Here is a 16,524-nt window from a genome sequence, read left to right as displayed (position 1 = left end):
GGACCCCTGCTGCTTGATGCCTCTGAGTTCCTAAAAGGTCCTTGCAGTTAGATTCCATGCTGTTGTCCCTCAATATTTAGTATAAAACTCCTATTGACAGAGGATAGCAAGCTATACATTTTTTTCAACTACATTCTCTAAGATAATCAGAGTACAGTATCGTTTCTATTGTTTCACAGACACAGATGTTGATAAAAAAAGGTGACCCTGTCTATATTAGATGGAAAGTAAAATTATGTATAAAACATGGCAGAGGGTCAAATTAAAAAACTTGAAGATTAAAGATGGATATAAATGATCAATTGAAAGTTTTACCACCTGTTCACAAAGGTTATTTATTTTTATTATTGATTTTCAAATAAAACAATTACGAAAAATCTCCTCCAATCCTACCAAATGTGTTCAGTGATTCTCCATGGCTTGGGAAGAGGGTTCTAATGAAATAAAAATAAGTCCTGGGCCACTGGACATCTCCAGTATCAAGTGATTTTATTAATTAAACAGGTTGGCACTAAAACTTAATCACAAATTTACGCTCAACCTCACTAACAGAGAAATGAAAATCAAAACCACAATGAGGTACCACCTCGCACTGGTCAGAATGGCCATCATTAAAACATCTATAAATAACAAATGCTGGAGAGGGTGTGGAGAAAAGGGAACCCTCCTTCACTGTTAGTGGGCATGTAAGTTGGTTCAACTGCTCTGGAAAACAGTATGGGGGTTCCTCAGAAAACTAAATATAGAACCACCATATGATTCAACAATCCCACTCTTGGACATATATATCTGGACAAAGCCTTCATTCAAAATGATACATGCACCCCTATATTCATGGCAGCACTATTCATAATAGTCAAGACATGGAAACAACCTAAATGTCCATCGACAGATAAATGGATTAAGAAGATGTGGTACATACATATACAATGGAATATTACCCAGCCACAAAGAACAAATAATGCCATTGCAACAACTAGATGGAGGCAACTAGAGACTCTCATACTAAGTGAAGTAAGTCAGAAAGAAAAAGACAAATACCATATGATATCACTTATATGTGGAATCCAAAATATGGCACAACTGAACCTATCTACAGAACAGAAACAGACTCACAGACAGAGAGAACAGACTTGGCTGCCAACGGGGAGGGGGAAGAAGTGGGATGGATGGGGAGTCTGTGGTTGGCAAATGCAAACTATTACATTTAGAAGGAACAAGCAATGAGGTCCTACTGTATAGCTCAGGGAATATATCCAGTCTCTTGGGATAGACCAAAATGGAAGCTAATATGAGAAGAAGAATGCATATATGTATGTCTGAGTCACTATGCTGTAAAGCAGAAATTGACTCAATGTGTACATCAACGATAGCCTAATAAAAAATAAATTTAAAAATCACATACTTATACCTCTTTTTAAAAACAGTAATTACTTAGAATCCAAAAAATAAATTGTTCATCAAAAAATGAAAAGCCACAACAGATAGTTAAGAAGTTATTTCACTCAAGAAAAACAATTTTCTTATCCACCTCAAACCGTGAACACAAATCTTAAACATGATGGAGTATATAATGTGACAATGCTTATTTATAAATACTCATCAAAGTTGTTTTTATTCACTAACTGGAAAAAGAATCTGTGTATGCATGTGTATTTAAATTGATCAGATAGAAGAATAAAAGCAGGTTCTTCTGTTTTTACCTCCACACATGATACGGCATGCATTAACTGTTGTTTTTTTGGCTTATAAGCTTAGGGATCTACTGAATTTTTATGATCAAAGGCAATTTAGCACACTTAAGCCCCCTTTCCCCTCTTCCTCAAGTATCAACATGGTTATATCACAATGTGAAACAAATTTTTGGTGTTTTCTTCCAATTTATATGTTCAATAAAAATTTATACTATATGAACGCGTGCCTGACACTGTTCTAGGTGTTAGGTAATGCAGGAGACAAAAGAGACAAAAATCCTGCTGTTATAGAGCTTATTAATGAAATAGACAATACACAGAACAAAACAAGTACAATACAGAGAATACGCCTGGTAGCCAGAATATATTAAAACATTTTACAATTCAGTAAAAAGAAAAACAACCACATTCAAAAGTAGGCAAGGGACCTGAACAGACAGTTCTCCAAAGAAGATATACAAATGGCCAAAAAGCACATAAAAAGTTGATTAACATCGTTAGTCATTGGGGAAATGTAAATCAAGATCACAGTGACCACTTAATATCCACTAGGATGGCAATAATAATAGGACAATAGCAAGTTTTGGCAAAGGTGCGGAAAATTGGGAACCCTTGTTTACTGCTGGTGCAAGTGTAAAATAACGTTGCTGTGGCAGTTCCCCAAAAAGCGAAATGTAAAATCGCCGTATGACCCAGCAATTCCAGTTCTAGGTACATACCTAACTTCCCCAAAGAACTGAAAAGAGAGGCTTAAATAAGGGCCTGTGTAGATGTTCACAGCAGTACTGTTCACAACAGCCTCGAAGTGGAAACACGCCACTGATGAGGGAATAAACTGTGTGAAACACATACACTGTGACATCATTCAGCTGGAAAAAAGAAATGAAGCACTTGTACATGCTACAATGAGGATGAACCTTAAAAACTTTATCTTCAAAGAACCCAGACACAAAAAATGACATGTTGTATGATTCCATTTATATGAAACATCCAGTATAGATAAATTCATAGGCCAGGGACTGGACCTGTGCCACAGCAGCAACCAAACTGTTGCAGTGACAATGCCGGATTCTTAACCCGCTTCGCCACATGGGAATTCCTGAATAGGAGGTTTTATTTTGGGGTGATGAGTATGTTTTGGAACTAGATATAGGTGGTGGTTATACGACACTGTGAATGTACTAAGTGCCACTAAGTTGTTCACTTGAAAATGGTTAGTGTTGCATCCCAAACCCCCAGCAGATCCCCCCACACCCCAACCTGTCTCATTTGGAAACCACACATTTTTCAAAGTCCGTGGGCGTTTGGGATGGAAATGCTATAAAGCTGGGTTGTGATGATCGTTGTACAACTATAACTGTAATAAATTCATTGAGTAATGTAAAAAAATAAAACTTAAAAAAAAAAAGAAAATGGTTAGTTTTATGTGAAGTACGCCTCAGTTAAAAAATCTATTTTTTTTGAGAGTGAGCAACGGAATGTTAATGAAAAGGGGGAAGGGAGAGGGGTTGAGATTCTAGAAGGAGTGGCCAGGGAAGGAGGTGACACTTGGATGAGGACCTGAGGGAAGAAGGACTTCTACACAGACATGAGACAAAAGATGCTAACAGGAAAGAGCAGGAGGCAGAGGAAAGGCCACTGTGGCCAAGCAGGACAGTGCTCTCTGTGGGGAGGGCAGGAGAAAATGAGTCTGAGGGTCAGAGGGAATCTGATGAGTCAAGGTAGGGACTAGGAGGTTTTTTTCTCTTAGTGGAAAGGGAGCTGATGACATGAAATGACTTATGTTTAATGGGCTCATTTTAGCTGCTGAATTGAGAAGATACATGAAGGGCACAGCATGGTCATGAGGTAGGACGCTATTTCAATGACCTAGGAGAGAGAATCCTCTGATCTGTCTTTCAGCAAATTTTCAGTTTCTCTTTTGCCCTTCAAATACTCTTTTCCCATGGCCTCCACAGTTTCATGGGTATAATCACTTTTACGGCTTTTTGAAGTTGTCTTTTGATCACTACACTATCCTACACTGTCAACTTTTTTGAGTTCCTTTCCCCATCTGCCCTGATTTCTGTTTTTCACGTAAGCATCACTCAACTGTCTGGTGACCCTGGGTGGTCTGCTAATACATGAAAAATTAAAAAGTTTTGTTTGTGTGGGCAGGACCGGTAAACCACACTATGTTACTTGGCAGGGCCATTTCAGTGAGATGCACGAAAATGCAGTATTTTATTTTATTATGTCTTTTTTAGTGCCACACCCATGGCATGTGGAGGCTTCCAGGCTAGCGGTCAAATCAGAGCTGCAGCTGCACAGCCACAGCCACAGCATCCTAGTGTCCAAGCCACGTCTGTGACCTATGCTACAGCTCACAGCAATGCCGGATCCTTAACCCACTGAGCAAGGCCAGGGATCAAACCCACGTCCCCATGGATACCGGTCGGGTTCCTTACTACCAAGCCACAATGAGAAACCCCAAACTGCAGTATCTTCATCCTTCTTTTTGACCTTGGTCAATTTGGCTGAAGAAAAATAAAGTGCTTTAGTAATGGGCAGCCACCATCAACAGGAGCAAAACTCCTGAGCTCTTTCTGAGGGTCTAAGATCTAATCATCTGGTTAGACTGCTCACCCCTCATCTATCCAAGTCGACCTATCACCAACTCCTGTCAGTTTAACCTAGGAATGAATCTCTAAATTAATATATCGCTGACCCTTGAACAATGAAGATGTTGGGGGCACCGACCCTCAGCAAGATCAAAAATCTGCATCGTGTATAGTTGGCCCTGTGTCCACAGTTCCTCTGTATCTGTGGTTCTGCATCCACAGGCTCAATGGGCACTCAACCAACTGGGATTGTCCAGCACTAAGCATTCACTATTGAAAAACGTCCATGTGTAGGTGGACCTGCTCAGTTCATAACTGTGTTGTTCAAGGGTCGGTTGTACTTCTGTCTCCCACCACCATCACCCTGGATCAAATGAAACTCTGTGATTACCAGGAATACTTGTTGGCCAGCTGACCCAGCGCCTAGGGCATCCTTCTATCTCTGTTTTCCACAATTAGCCAGACAGATCTTTCAAAAGGCAATTTTAGTCCACTTCCCGTCCTTCCCACCTCCTCCTAACCACTCCCACCAGAGATTTTCAAGTCCAGTGGCTGTCGTTAGGCTTAGAAGAGCTGAATGTGCTGCCTCCCTTTGTAGCCTCATCCCGTCCCCGCACAGCCTCCAGGTCTCCAGTCTCCTGCTCTGCTCTTTCATTGGTTCACACCACAGCCCTTTCTTCTGCAGCTGCTTGCTTGCTCCAGCTACTTCCTTTGTAGGGAGTGCCCTTTTTACCCCCTCTTCCCATAGTTTAATCTTACTGACGAGGCCTCGGTGCTCACTTTCGATATCAATTCTTTAGGGAAACGCTCATCTTACTTACAGCTTTATAGACCTGTGCTTTGTTAGCACTCATCACAGCAGTAATTTTGTGTGATTCTTCGATTAAGGCCTCCCCCATTAGAACGCACCCTTCAGAAAAACAGGAGCCTCGTCTATTTTTGCTCATCACTGCATTTACAGCACCCAGCATAATGCCAGGCACACATTATGGGCCCTGTGAATACACAACAAATGGACATAAACAGAAATAAAGAGACTTGAACTACCATTGCCTCGAGTGTATAAGGGCATGAAAAAGCCTCCTGGCCTGCTGCTTTTCTTTTCCTTCTTTCCTTCCTCCCTTCCTTCCTTCTCTTTCTTCTTCCTTTTTTTTTTTTTTTGGCCTTTTTAAGGCCACACTCATGGCATATGGAAGTTCCCAAGCTACAGGTCCAGTCGGAGCTGTATTTGCCAGCCTACACCACAGCCACAGCCATGCCAGATCTGCGACCTATACCACAGCTCATGGCAACGCCAGATCCTTAACCCACTGTGTGAGGCTAAGGATCGAACCCACATCCTAGTGGATGTGGATACTAGTCTGATTTGTTTCCGCTGAGCCACGATGAGAACTCCATCAAAGGCATTTTACAAATGCTAAATTATAGACTGCCCTGAAAACTGTGACCTTAAAATGTGTTTTTTCTTAATCGCAATCACTACAAAGAAGTCAGCACATGAAATACACAACCAGAAAAACACACTAGTTTTACAGAAAATTATATCAACATTTAATTAAGCTCCTGGGGGTGGTGGGGTGGGAGGCAGAATGGTGGTGTTAATTTCAGGTCAGGATCATAAAAGTGAACAAATCCACCAAAACAAATCAAACAAAAATCAAGAAGAATAACAAAAACAAACCCACAGTCAAAATTACTTGCTCAAATATATAAATATTGAAGAACAACCAACTAATAGATCTTTGTAAAGAACAGAAAAATTTACAGTATTTTCTTTATAGAAAAGACTACATAAATACTATTTCATTAAAAAAAATTAAAATTGCACCGAGTAAATGTTATCTAGTATTATCCCAGTAAATGTTACCTAGTATTATCAATGTCATTTACCATTTATGTGTTCTTCCAGCTTTATAATACTTTATTTCAAAGGGAAAAGTGCTTTACTTGTAACTCTTTTTGAAGATAAACTGTTCCAATAATCCAAATTCAAATGCTCTAAAATTCACTGAAATGGAAGCACTCATGCTTTTAAGAAGTTTCAGAATGAGTCATGAAAAAGAATTTTTAGAAGATAAGTTGCTGGAACTCAACTGCGAAAACTTCATGCGAAGGCTTTATTCCCTACACTAAATTGTACACACACAGTATCTACATACCAGATCCAGAAAACACAAAGCTAAGTATCAAAACAACAACAATTAGTAGGAAATGTAAGGGTTCTCAAAGAAAAAGAAGGTATTTGAGTTTTTTTCTTTTGGGGGGCAGTGCCCATGGCAAGCAGAAGTTCCTGGGGCAGGGACTGAACTTATGCCACAGCAATGACAATGCTGAATGCTTAACCTGGTGTGCCACAAGGGAACTCCTCGAGATGTATCATTTAAACGATTTACAGTAGTTGAAGAACCTAAAATTTGAACGTAGACTTTTCTATAATCACTGCATATGTGTGCACACTCCCCTATCGGGATTATCAGTAGCTTCAAGGATGCAAATAATGAAGACATTTAAAAACCTTGACTGACTCCCATGGTGTACACTGAGTGTGGTTTGTCAGGCCTACATGTGGTGCAGCGGGGGGTTTTGTTTTTCTATGTACTTCCTGGCTCCAGCTCAACATTTCAGGGCGCATGCCTGAGGTCTGTGAATACGAAGATGAATGAGAATCCCTGCCCCACCACACCAGGCTCACTGCTGACCCTGGGCCATGCTAAAAAAGGCTTGGGAAATAGCAGCTGTGTGTCATGTGATAAATGCAACAGGGCAATGTACCAAATGCTATGGGAACAACCAAGAATACCAGAACAGGTAGGCCAAGAAATGTCTATTTCATAGAAAGGTAAGTGTCACGCCCATGACTCTCTCAACACACCTAACACTTCCATGCTCGAAGCCCTAATAATTACATATTTACACAGTGCAAATGACACTGTTGCTTGTATCAATCTGTAAAAATCTCTTCTGCTGTTTGGACGACAAAATCATTTTTTAAATACCAATCATGAAATTTAAGATTTAAAATACTCTTATCTTACTGTCTTTCTATTTGGTACTTAGGTAGTTTTATAAAATTAGTTTTCCTAATGCTTTTAAAGGATAGACTTGGTGATAAAAATAATAATTGGCTTGAAAATACATTTTTGGTGTGTGCATTGGAATTAACTTCCTTTCCTGGCAATATTTAACACTTGACACAAAAATCAGTCAAATGATGAAATCCTCACTCAGGAATTAGTTGTTTAGTTTCTGTAGCTTTCATGTGCTTTTAACTTCTTCCTCTCTGCTTCAGGAGGGCAAATTAACAGCAAAAGCTGTCAGATGAAATATAACAAATCAGTAAGTTCTGTCCTTGCATTTTACAGCTTTCCCTGTCTCGGGTAAGGTAAGTACGTGTCTTTCACTAAATCCACTAGCTGGACATTTACCAGCACAATAAAAGTAATAAATAATGAAACGGATCCAAAAAGTTAGAACTGTCAATCCAGTCTTTAGAACAACGTATACAATTCATACTTCTCATAGATACAAATAAACTTACATTTACAAATACAAGCTGAAAAAGCATGCTGAGGAGTCAGGACGGTGCAACAGAATTAAGCAACTTCAAAAATATAATAACACATTCTCTTCCTTTAGCCTAACATCTGGCAACTCTACGTAAGGCATACCAGAAATGTTTAACACATCAAGAATAATGAAAATAATGATGATGATGATGATAATAGCTAAGATTTACTGGGTATTTAAACTGCACTTGGTACTGCTAAATGTTTTATACTCAAACCTGACGACAATTCTAAGTCAAAGGACTATTATTAAACCCTATTTTAAAGAGCGACTGTCTTCTATACCATTGAATTATTAACAGACTTTAAAATGTTTTCATAGAAAATGTTATATTATTTTATACCATGGAAGTTAGATTTTTATCCTCTCTATAAAAGACCACCCAAAATTTTTAGAGTTATTGTCACCATAACACAAGTGATTTTTGAAAAAAATCTAGAATCAAAGTTCTAAAGTTGGAAAAGATAAAGAAATTATAACTAATTCAGGACAGATTTTACTGAAATGATTCCAAAACCAAAGCAGTACAGCAGTACGTTCTTCAGAATTAACTTTTTACATTATGATCCACTCCTCAATGGAAATACACTTAAGTCTGTATAAATATCCAAATTAAATATAGACTTACATTACTTGTTTGTCTGATGCCATACTTGGGAAAAAAAAAAAAATCCTGCTATAAACAAGCCTACCTTGGCAAAAAATACGGTGAGGTGAGTTTCACTGCCAACAATCCAAATAGGGAATTTTGGAGATTTCAAGTAAGAACCAACCTAGAACAAATGTAGCAAAATAAAAAAACAAATGAAAATTTTATACTGCCTGTTAAATATCTGCCAATGAACAGTTGTAGCATAACTAAAGTGCCGTATTCATATTTAAATGGAATGATGCATTGCCAAAATGCCTTACCCATAACGGTCAAATGCTGAATGTGAAAATGAATGTTATAAAAGACAGGGCTAAGCTTACATTGCATCTTTACATTAGAAGAATAACACAGATTTGTACAGCTAAAAAGAATTGGTTTAGCCCTAAGAATTATTCTCAGGTTTTACTAAAAATCCTAGATAGAATGACCCCTTCTAGAATTTCTCCTTGCTCAAACCCTAAAACTATAAACTTGGTACTGTAAACTTTACCAGGAAAATGATTATAAATTAATGAGTAAATTTTTGAATAAATAAGGAAAAAAGCCTTAAGAACATCCTGTCTTCAAAGAACTTAGGACAATATATAATAATTTCTCTAAAGCAAAATACATTCTCCTAAACATTTAACAATATAAAAGAAGCCTGTCATTTGATTCTTCATGGTAGAAAGTAAATTCAGTTTTACAATATGAAGTCTCCTTAAATGCATAAAAAACTACACTTTATAGCCTGTTTCAAGATTATATATTTAATCTATAAAAATGATAGTAACCCAAATTTGAGAGTATCTTTTTGTGTGTGTGCATGACAAAAAAGGAAAACTTTAAATTCACCAAATAAAAAACAGACCTGTGAAATCCAATCATGTTCACATCAATCACTCACTCTTAGGCAGACAAAGACTTTGACTGAACAACTAACCTTACCGATCACAGATGCTCAATTCTTTTCTCACGCAGACTCCCTAGAAGTGGGAGAGTCCAAGGGGCTGTGTGTGGCAGTCAGGACCAACTATTCTCCCTCATCAGCCAAAAGCCCTGCTTTGATGCCACTTTCAGCCACTCTTTGGAATTCTCTTATTGTTAGGAAGGCAGTGGGAAATAGGAACTCTTTGTATTCATGGACAGTAAAACAAGTATCCTTGACCTAAGCTGGGAGGGATGAGCTGGATGTGCTAACAGCAATGGTGAACCAGCAGAGGATTAAGGATGGTTTGAGGACAACAGAAGAGTAACAGCGAAAGGACAAAGAAAAAGGAAAAGCTCTGGTCACAGGTTTGGAATAAACGGATTTTAGAATGTTTGGCGCAAGTCCTTCAATTTTACATAAGGAAACTGAAAAGTTCACCGGATCAGTGCCTGGTCTGAATTCAAACAGCTAACTACCATAGAGATGGAATTAAAACTCAGGTTTTCCACTCCTAATGTGGCAGTTTTCCATTATATCATGCTGCATTTTGTGATGAAAAGTTTAGATGTAGTTTAATTTCTCTTTCAGCAAAAGTATCTGTGTGTATGTGTGTTTAAATAGGGTAGAAGTAAAAAATGATGACAAAATTATATACAGTAGGATCAAAGGGTACATGAGTACTGAACTCATGAGGATTTTTATAATAATCAAAATAAATAAATCAAGAGGGCATAAACAGTGCAACCACTTCGGAAAACAGTTTGACAGTTCCTCAAAAATTAAACATATAATTACCATATGACCAAGTAATTTCATTCTTGGCTGTATACTCAAGAGAAATAAAAACATGTTCCCAAAAAACACATTTATTAATACTCATAGTGGAATTATTCATAATAGTCCAAAGTCAGATACAACCCAAATATCCATCAACTGATAAATAGAAAACAGATATTAACTGATGTGTCACACACATAATATTATTTGGTCATAAAAAGGAATGCAGTACTAATGTATATTAAGACATTAATGAACATTGAGAACATAATGCTATTTAAGTGAAAGACACTAAAGGCCACAGAGCACAGGATTCCATTTAGATGAAATGTCTGGAACAGGCAAAACTAGAGCGAAAGTTGCCAGGGGTCGGGGAGGAGGAGGAGGTAACAGCTAAAGGGTTTAGAGGATCTTTGGGAGAACATACTGAAATTAGACAGTGGGATGGTTGCACAACCTTGTGAATATAAGAAAAAGCGAACTGCACACCTGAAAATGGAATTTTATGGCATATGAGTTATATAACAATTTTTTAAAAAGTGCACAGCCAGGAGTTCCCGTTGTGGCTCAGCAGGTTAAGAACCTGACTAATATCCATGAGAATGCGGGTTTGATTCCTCGCCTTGCTCAGTGGGTTAAGGATCCAGTGTTGCTGCAAGCTGTGGCATAGGTTGCAGATGCCGCTCAGATCCAGCATTGCTGTGGCTACGGAGTAGGCTGGTGGCTACGGCTCCAATTCAAGCCCTAGCCTGGTAATTTCCATGTGCCATGGGTGTGGCCCTAAAAAGACAAAAACAAAAACAAAAAAGAAAAAAGTATAGAGCCAAAAGCATTCAGTCACCTGCTTCTTTTCTCACTTGAATATGTACACCACCACACACACACACACATACACACTCCAACACACAAATACAAGTGGGGGGGGAGAGAGAGAGAGAGAGAGAGAGAGAGCGAGCTAAAGAGACCATTAGAGAGACTGGTTCATTTGTGTTAATGAACACACATGATCAAAATGATGTGAAAACAATTTGCTAGACAATCATAAATAGGGAAATATTCAGATTCACAAGACCAATACAAACACTATTATTTCCTTAATGCCATTTCTCTAAATGTTTGGTAAAAAGTAAATGTATATATATTTTCAGAAGGATATCTACAGCTACATATGGATGAGCACCACAACATGATCAAGCTGTTTTTATTTTTAAATGCTCTCTTAACTCAGTTTTGAGGCCCTGATGAGGGGCTGGTCAGTTCCCTCAAAAAAGACAGCTTGGAGTTCCCATAGTGGCTCAGTGGTTAATGAATCCGACTAGGAACCATGAGGCTGCGGGTTCAATCCCTGGCCTTGCTCAGTGAGTTAAGGATCCAGCATTGCTGTGAGCTATGGTGTAGGTCACAGGTGCAGCTCAGATCCTGTGTTGCTGTGGCTCTGGCATAGGCCAGTGGCTACAGCTCCGATTAGACCCCTAGCCTGGGAACCTCCATATGCCGTGGGAGTAGCCCCAGAAAAGGCAAAAAGACAAAAAAAAAAAAAAGACGTCTGATTAAGGCCAAACCCCTACCATGGCCTTAAGTGCCCTGGAACCAGGTGCCAGACAGGGACAATGCACAAGCCCCAGAGCTCACCAAAACTACTCAAACTAGCCAGTCCACAGGGAGCCCATGAGACCCAGCATACTCTACCCTAACTCTCATTCATCAGCTTGCTGTTGCTCTGTTCCCAGGTTAATTCTCTCTTCGGCTCTGCCTGGTAGCTTTCTCTTATTTGGAACCTTAAGTGACAAAGAGATGCCTTCCATCTATCTGAGTATTAGTGTACTGTATCTTGCCATTCAAAACATCTTTAGGAGCTCCCATCGTGACTCAGCAGTAACAAACATGACTAGGATCCATGAGGACATGGGTTCCATCCCTGGCCTCGCTCAATGGGTTAAGGATCTGGTGTTGCTGTGAGCTGTGGTCTGAGTCATAAACATGGCTTGGATCTGGGTGTTGCTACTGCTCCAATTAGACCCTTAGCCTGGGAATTTCCATAAGCTGCACATGTAGCCCCAGAAAAGCAAAATAAAAAAACCAGCTTTAAATCTTAGAAAATATTTACACTAGAACACTAGAGTAGTAACACTTGAGTAATACTTGAGCAATAATACTGGAGTAACAGTAGACTATTCAGCAGCTAATGACTTCCCACTTGGGGAGAAAACACATTTCTCTGTTCTACCTAACAGTTAAAAAAAAAAGCAAATGACCATATTTAGCATTTATGTGCATTTAGAAAATGCACATAAAAGCTTACAATTCTGGTTAAATTTCCATTCATTCATTCAACAAATATTCATATTCACTGAGTACTGACTATGTACCCAGAAAGACAATGAGCCTGCTTTCAAAGAGTTTACATTCCATTAGGGATCACAACAGAAAAACAGATTTAAGACCAAAAAAAGATAAATATGTAAACAAAAAAAGTTATGAAAAAGTGATTACTGCTATGAAATAATGTGAAGAGTAGTCACTGAGGGAATAGTCAAAGAAAAAGTCTTTGCAGCATGGTCTGAAGAAGGACCCAAGGGGAAAAGGAGCCATCTACCAGCTTGACTCTCTGGTTGCTAGGCTACTTCAGAATAGCTTTAACTCCTGTAATTAAAGTCAGTGAAAATATAAGAGTTGCTACTGTTTCACAGAACAATCCCTTCTCACCAACAAGAGCATGATGAAACCTACTTGATTATCAAATCCATGTCACCCCTGACCAAGTGCTGTCACGAAAGAGGAAATGTTGTCTGGTAAAAAAAGAAAGGAAAGAAGAGAGAAAAGCACCTGCTACTAAAAAATAATCACCATCACCAGAACCACTGCTATGGCACCACCATTCTAAAATAGAAAAGAATGTAAGATCTACTTTCTTTCTTCAAAATCAGAAAATCTTTTTAAGTGCACATCATTAATGATTTAAGTTCCACAGAATTATTTCAGATTTGCAAGAAAGAAATGAGATATATATCAAAAAAATGAGAATTTCATGGCAGTCCCTAGCCATGTGTTAAAGAGTTTAATGCTATGAAATGCTTGGATTTTCTTTTTTTAATTTTTTAGTGCTAAATTATTTTTCAGATGACAGAGACAAAAGTTAGAATTGCAGGAAAATTTGCTAAAGCAAATTATTTTTCTTTGCCTGATCAAATATTACCAGTTGTTTCAGTGAAGCATACGGTTAGTGAGGAACAGGACATTCTTCTCCTCTGTTTACTAGAAACTGCATTTGTATTTAATAATAAGTACCTCTGTTTTTATAAATTATTTTATACTGGCTTTTGCTCCCCAAAACTCAAAAAGGAATGAGCCTCAAAAATAGAAAACTCAGAGTTCCACGCTTGGCCTTGTGGTTGAGGACTTGATGTCATTACTGTGGCTCAGGTTCAGTCCCAGGCCTTGGAACTTCCTCATACCATAGGCATGGCCCCTCCCCGCAACAAAAAAGGAAACTTAGCATGGTCAGCCAGCTTAACTCTATCCTTGGTAAGGCTGGCAGTTCAGGAAGGGAAATCAGAAAGGAGGTGAGAGTATATACTATCGGTAGGACACTAAAATACGTTGTCATAGAAAAATGCTCTCCACAACAATGCATGTGTTAACAAAAACCATTCAAAGTACCTTAAAAACCAACTCACCTTACAGTATCTTAAAGCTTCCATTAGTGTTAAGAATCCCACAGCTGCTTGTTCATGTATACCAAGAAGTTCTGCAACAGAAGTTAGCATTGCCTTAGTATATAAATTTGAAAAGCACTTAAATGTAAATGTACATATATTCCACACTAAAACTTTTACCCAAAACTAGACTTTAACGCCTGGTACACATTGTTAAGAGTTCACACCAAGTCATCATTACAGTACTACTCATTACAAAATGTCATTAGATTAAGTAGCGGGTGAAGTGATACTTCAGATGTACATTAAGTGTATTTTTTAAACTTTATAATGATAACTTTTTTTTTTTTTGGCTGCACCTGTGGCATGTAGAGACTGAACGTGCACCACAACAGCGACCCAAGCCGCTGCAGTGATAACACCAGATCCTTAACCGGCTGTGCCACAGACCTCGTCAATGATAACTTTTGATGGACATTTGAAACCATGTCTCTCTCCTATAAATAAACACAGGCAGCATGCTTCAGATGGGGTAAATAATGATGAAAACAACACGGTAACAGCTTTACAAAGACTAATATCTTGTCGAGGGAGACATGAAAACACTTGGGTTCTGTGTTTACATGCACACACGTTATCCTATAGCGGTATGAGAACATCTGCTCCCTGTGTTAGGGAAGGTGTACACGAATGCTAACAACTGAGTTGAATCCTGAATCATACGTAGGAATTTTCCAGAGGAGGATAAGAAGAAAATTCAAGGCAGAGGAAATGACAAATAAGTGTGAAAACGCAACGTACATAAGGGGTAAAGAATTTATCAAAGCTTCCTTAAAGGTTTCTATGTAGCCTGGGGAGCTTGATAAATGGTGACCAACCAAGAGAAAGAATTCAGTAGGTTCTCAAGTGGTATGAAGAGAGAACATGAGTTTGGTCTTAGACAAGCCAGGAGAGAGGAACCTTTAGGACTTCTAGCTACAGACAGATACATAACTAGAAGTGAGGCTCGGAAACATGGAAGAGAGATCAGTGTTGGAGGTGAAACTCTGGGAGTCATGAGCCTCAGAGATGAGAGTTAACATCATGGAAATGGATAAGAAAAAACAGAAAAAGCAGAGGAAACGAAAAGACATTATTCTACATCAGACATGTAACTGTGATGATAATAAAGTCTTTTCATAGACTACAGCTTTCAGCTCATGTATATTAAATATCATTATAATAGTAATTTGGGTCCATTCATATTTCTAAAAAGCATTTTTTTTCCTGGTTAAAAATTATGTCCACTGTAAACACAACGTATATATAACTTTGCATCCTTTTTATCATTTGGTCATGTATTGTCCATTTTACTATTAGGAAATTATGTTTTTCTCAACTAATGTAGTAATATAAACTTAGCTGCTTTTGTTGTAAATATCTTACTATGTATCCTTAAGTCCAACATCAAGATGGTGTAAGCCAAGAACTGACATTTCAGCTTTTAGGTTTGTTAATTCAAAATTAATAGAAGGCATGTATACATACAGTTTGTATTTTTTCACTAACTACTTACTAGCATGGAGGAAGCATACATAGTAATAGTTCTCAAAGTGGATTAGGATTCTTTGGGATCTACAAGACCCTTTTAGAGGCTATACGAAATCAAAATGATTTTCATAAAAAGATGTTTATTGTCTTTTTCACTCTTACTCTTTCCTGAGTGTAGAGTAGAGTTTTCCAGAGGCTAAATGGTGTTATTTTCCAACAGATGGAATCTATAAACAGATATAAGAATCCAGCTGTCTACTAATAAACTAGACATTAAAGGGATTTGTAAAATTTTAAAACAATGTCACTCTTCCTACTAAAATTTTTTTTCTTGTTTTGGAAAATAGTTTTTTAATTAAAAAGGTTTATATTTAAAGTAATGGGTGGGAGTTCCCGTTGTGACTCAGCAGTAACGAACCTGACTAGTATCCATGAGGATGCGTGTTTGATCCCTGGCCTCACTCAGTGACTTAAAGATCCAGTGTTACTTCAAGCTGTGGTGTAGCTCGCAGATGCACTTTGAATCCCATGGTACTGTGGCTGTGGTGTAGGCTGGCAGCTGCAGCTCCAATCTGACCCTTAGCCTGGGAACTTCCATAAGCCGCAGGTGTGGCCCTAAAAAGCAAAAAAAAAAAAAAAAAAACAAACATGATTATGAGCACACAGGACCCCCAAAATTAAATAAATAGGTGCATTACTGTTATTTTAAAATGAATTAATACATCTTTAAAACTTCCTCAGCCTTTATATTTTAAAAAAAAGTGACCATAATTTTCTTATAAACCAAATAAGCAAGAGCTTTTTCAGATCCTCAGTGATTTTCAAGTGTAAAGGACATGAGAACAAAAAATGTGGAAACTGTTTTATTATACAGCATTTAAGGGAAAAAGAGAGTGAACAAGAGCAGCCCAAATAGGCAGAGATGGTACTCTATAGCCTTTCAAAATTTCCCCTCCTCTACTTTCTGAAATGTAAGCAGCACTAAATGTTTTCGAGTTCAAAGAATACATGTTAAAAGACATTTTCACACTTTAATTTCTAAAATCAGTTACTACCACCTAGTGTTGCAACTTGATACTACATCTCTTTCCTTAGAATTTTAAATGTCTACAATAGTACACTTATAATATGCTACTAC

General features: G+C 38.1%; 1 protein-coding gene across 6 annotated transcripts in view; it reads right to left on the bottom strand.

The window, feature by feature from the left end:
• The window catches only part of MINDY3 (MINDY lysine 48 deubiquitinase 3), an 82,467-nt gene that overhangs the window by 26,236 nt on the left and 39,707 nt on the right, over window positions 1-16,524 (bottom strand). For all 6 annotated transcript variants that reach the window (XR_007131184.1, XM_047754816.1, XM_047754817.1 and 3 more), the window contains 2 exons: window positions 13,878-13,948; window positions 8,554-8,634 (listed from right to left, as the gene is read on the bottom strand). Coding sequence is in view for 5 of the 6 variants with exons in the window: in XM_047754816.1 (XP_047610772.1) it covers window positions 8,554-8,634; window positions 13,878-13,948 (152 nt within the window). In the remaining variant the exon portion in view is untranslated. The remainder of the gene's footprint in view (window positions 1-8,553; window positions 8,635-13,877; window positions 13,949-16,524) is intronic.

Source organism: Phacochoerus africanus, chromosome 12, assembly GCF_016906955.1.
Source record: "Phacochoerus africanus isolate WHEZ1 chromosome 12, ROS_Pafr_v1, whole genome shotgun sequence".
Taxonomy (NCBI): Eukaryota; Metazoa; Chordata; class Mammalia; order Artiodactyla; family Suidae; genus Phacochoerus; species Phacochoerus africanus.
The sequence above is the reverse complement of the archived record's forward strand: the minus strand, read 5'-3'. Positions and strand labels throughout refer to the sequence as shown.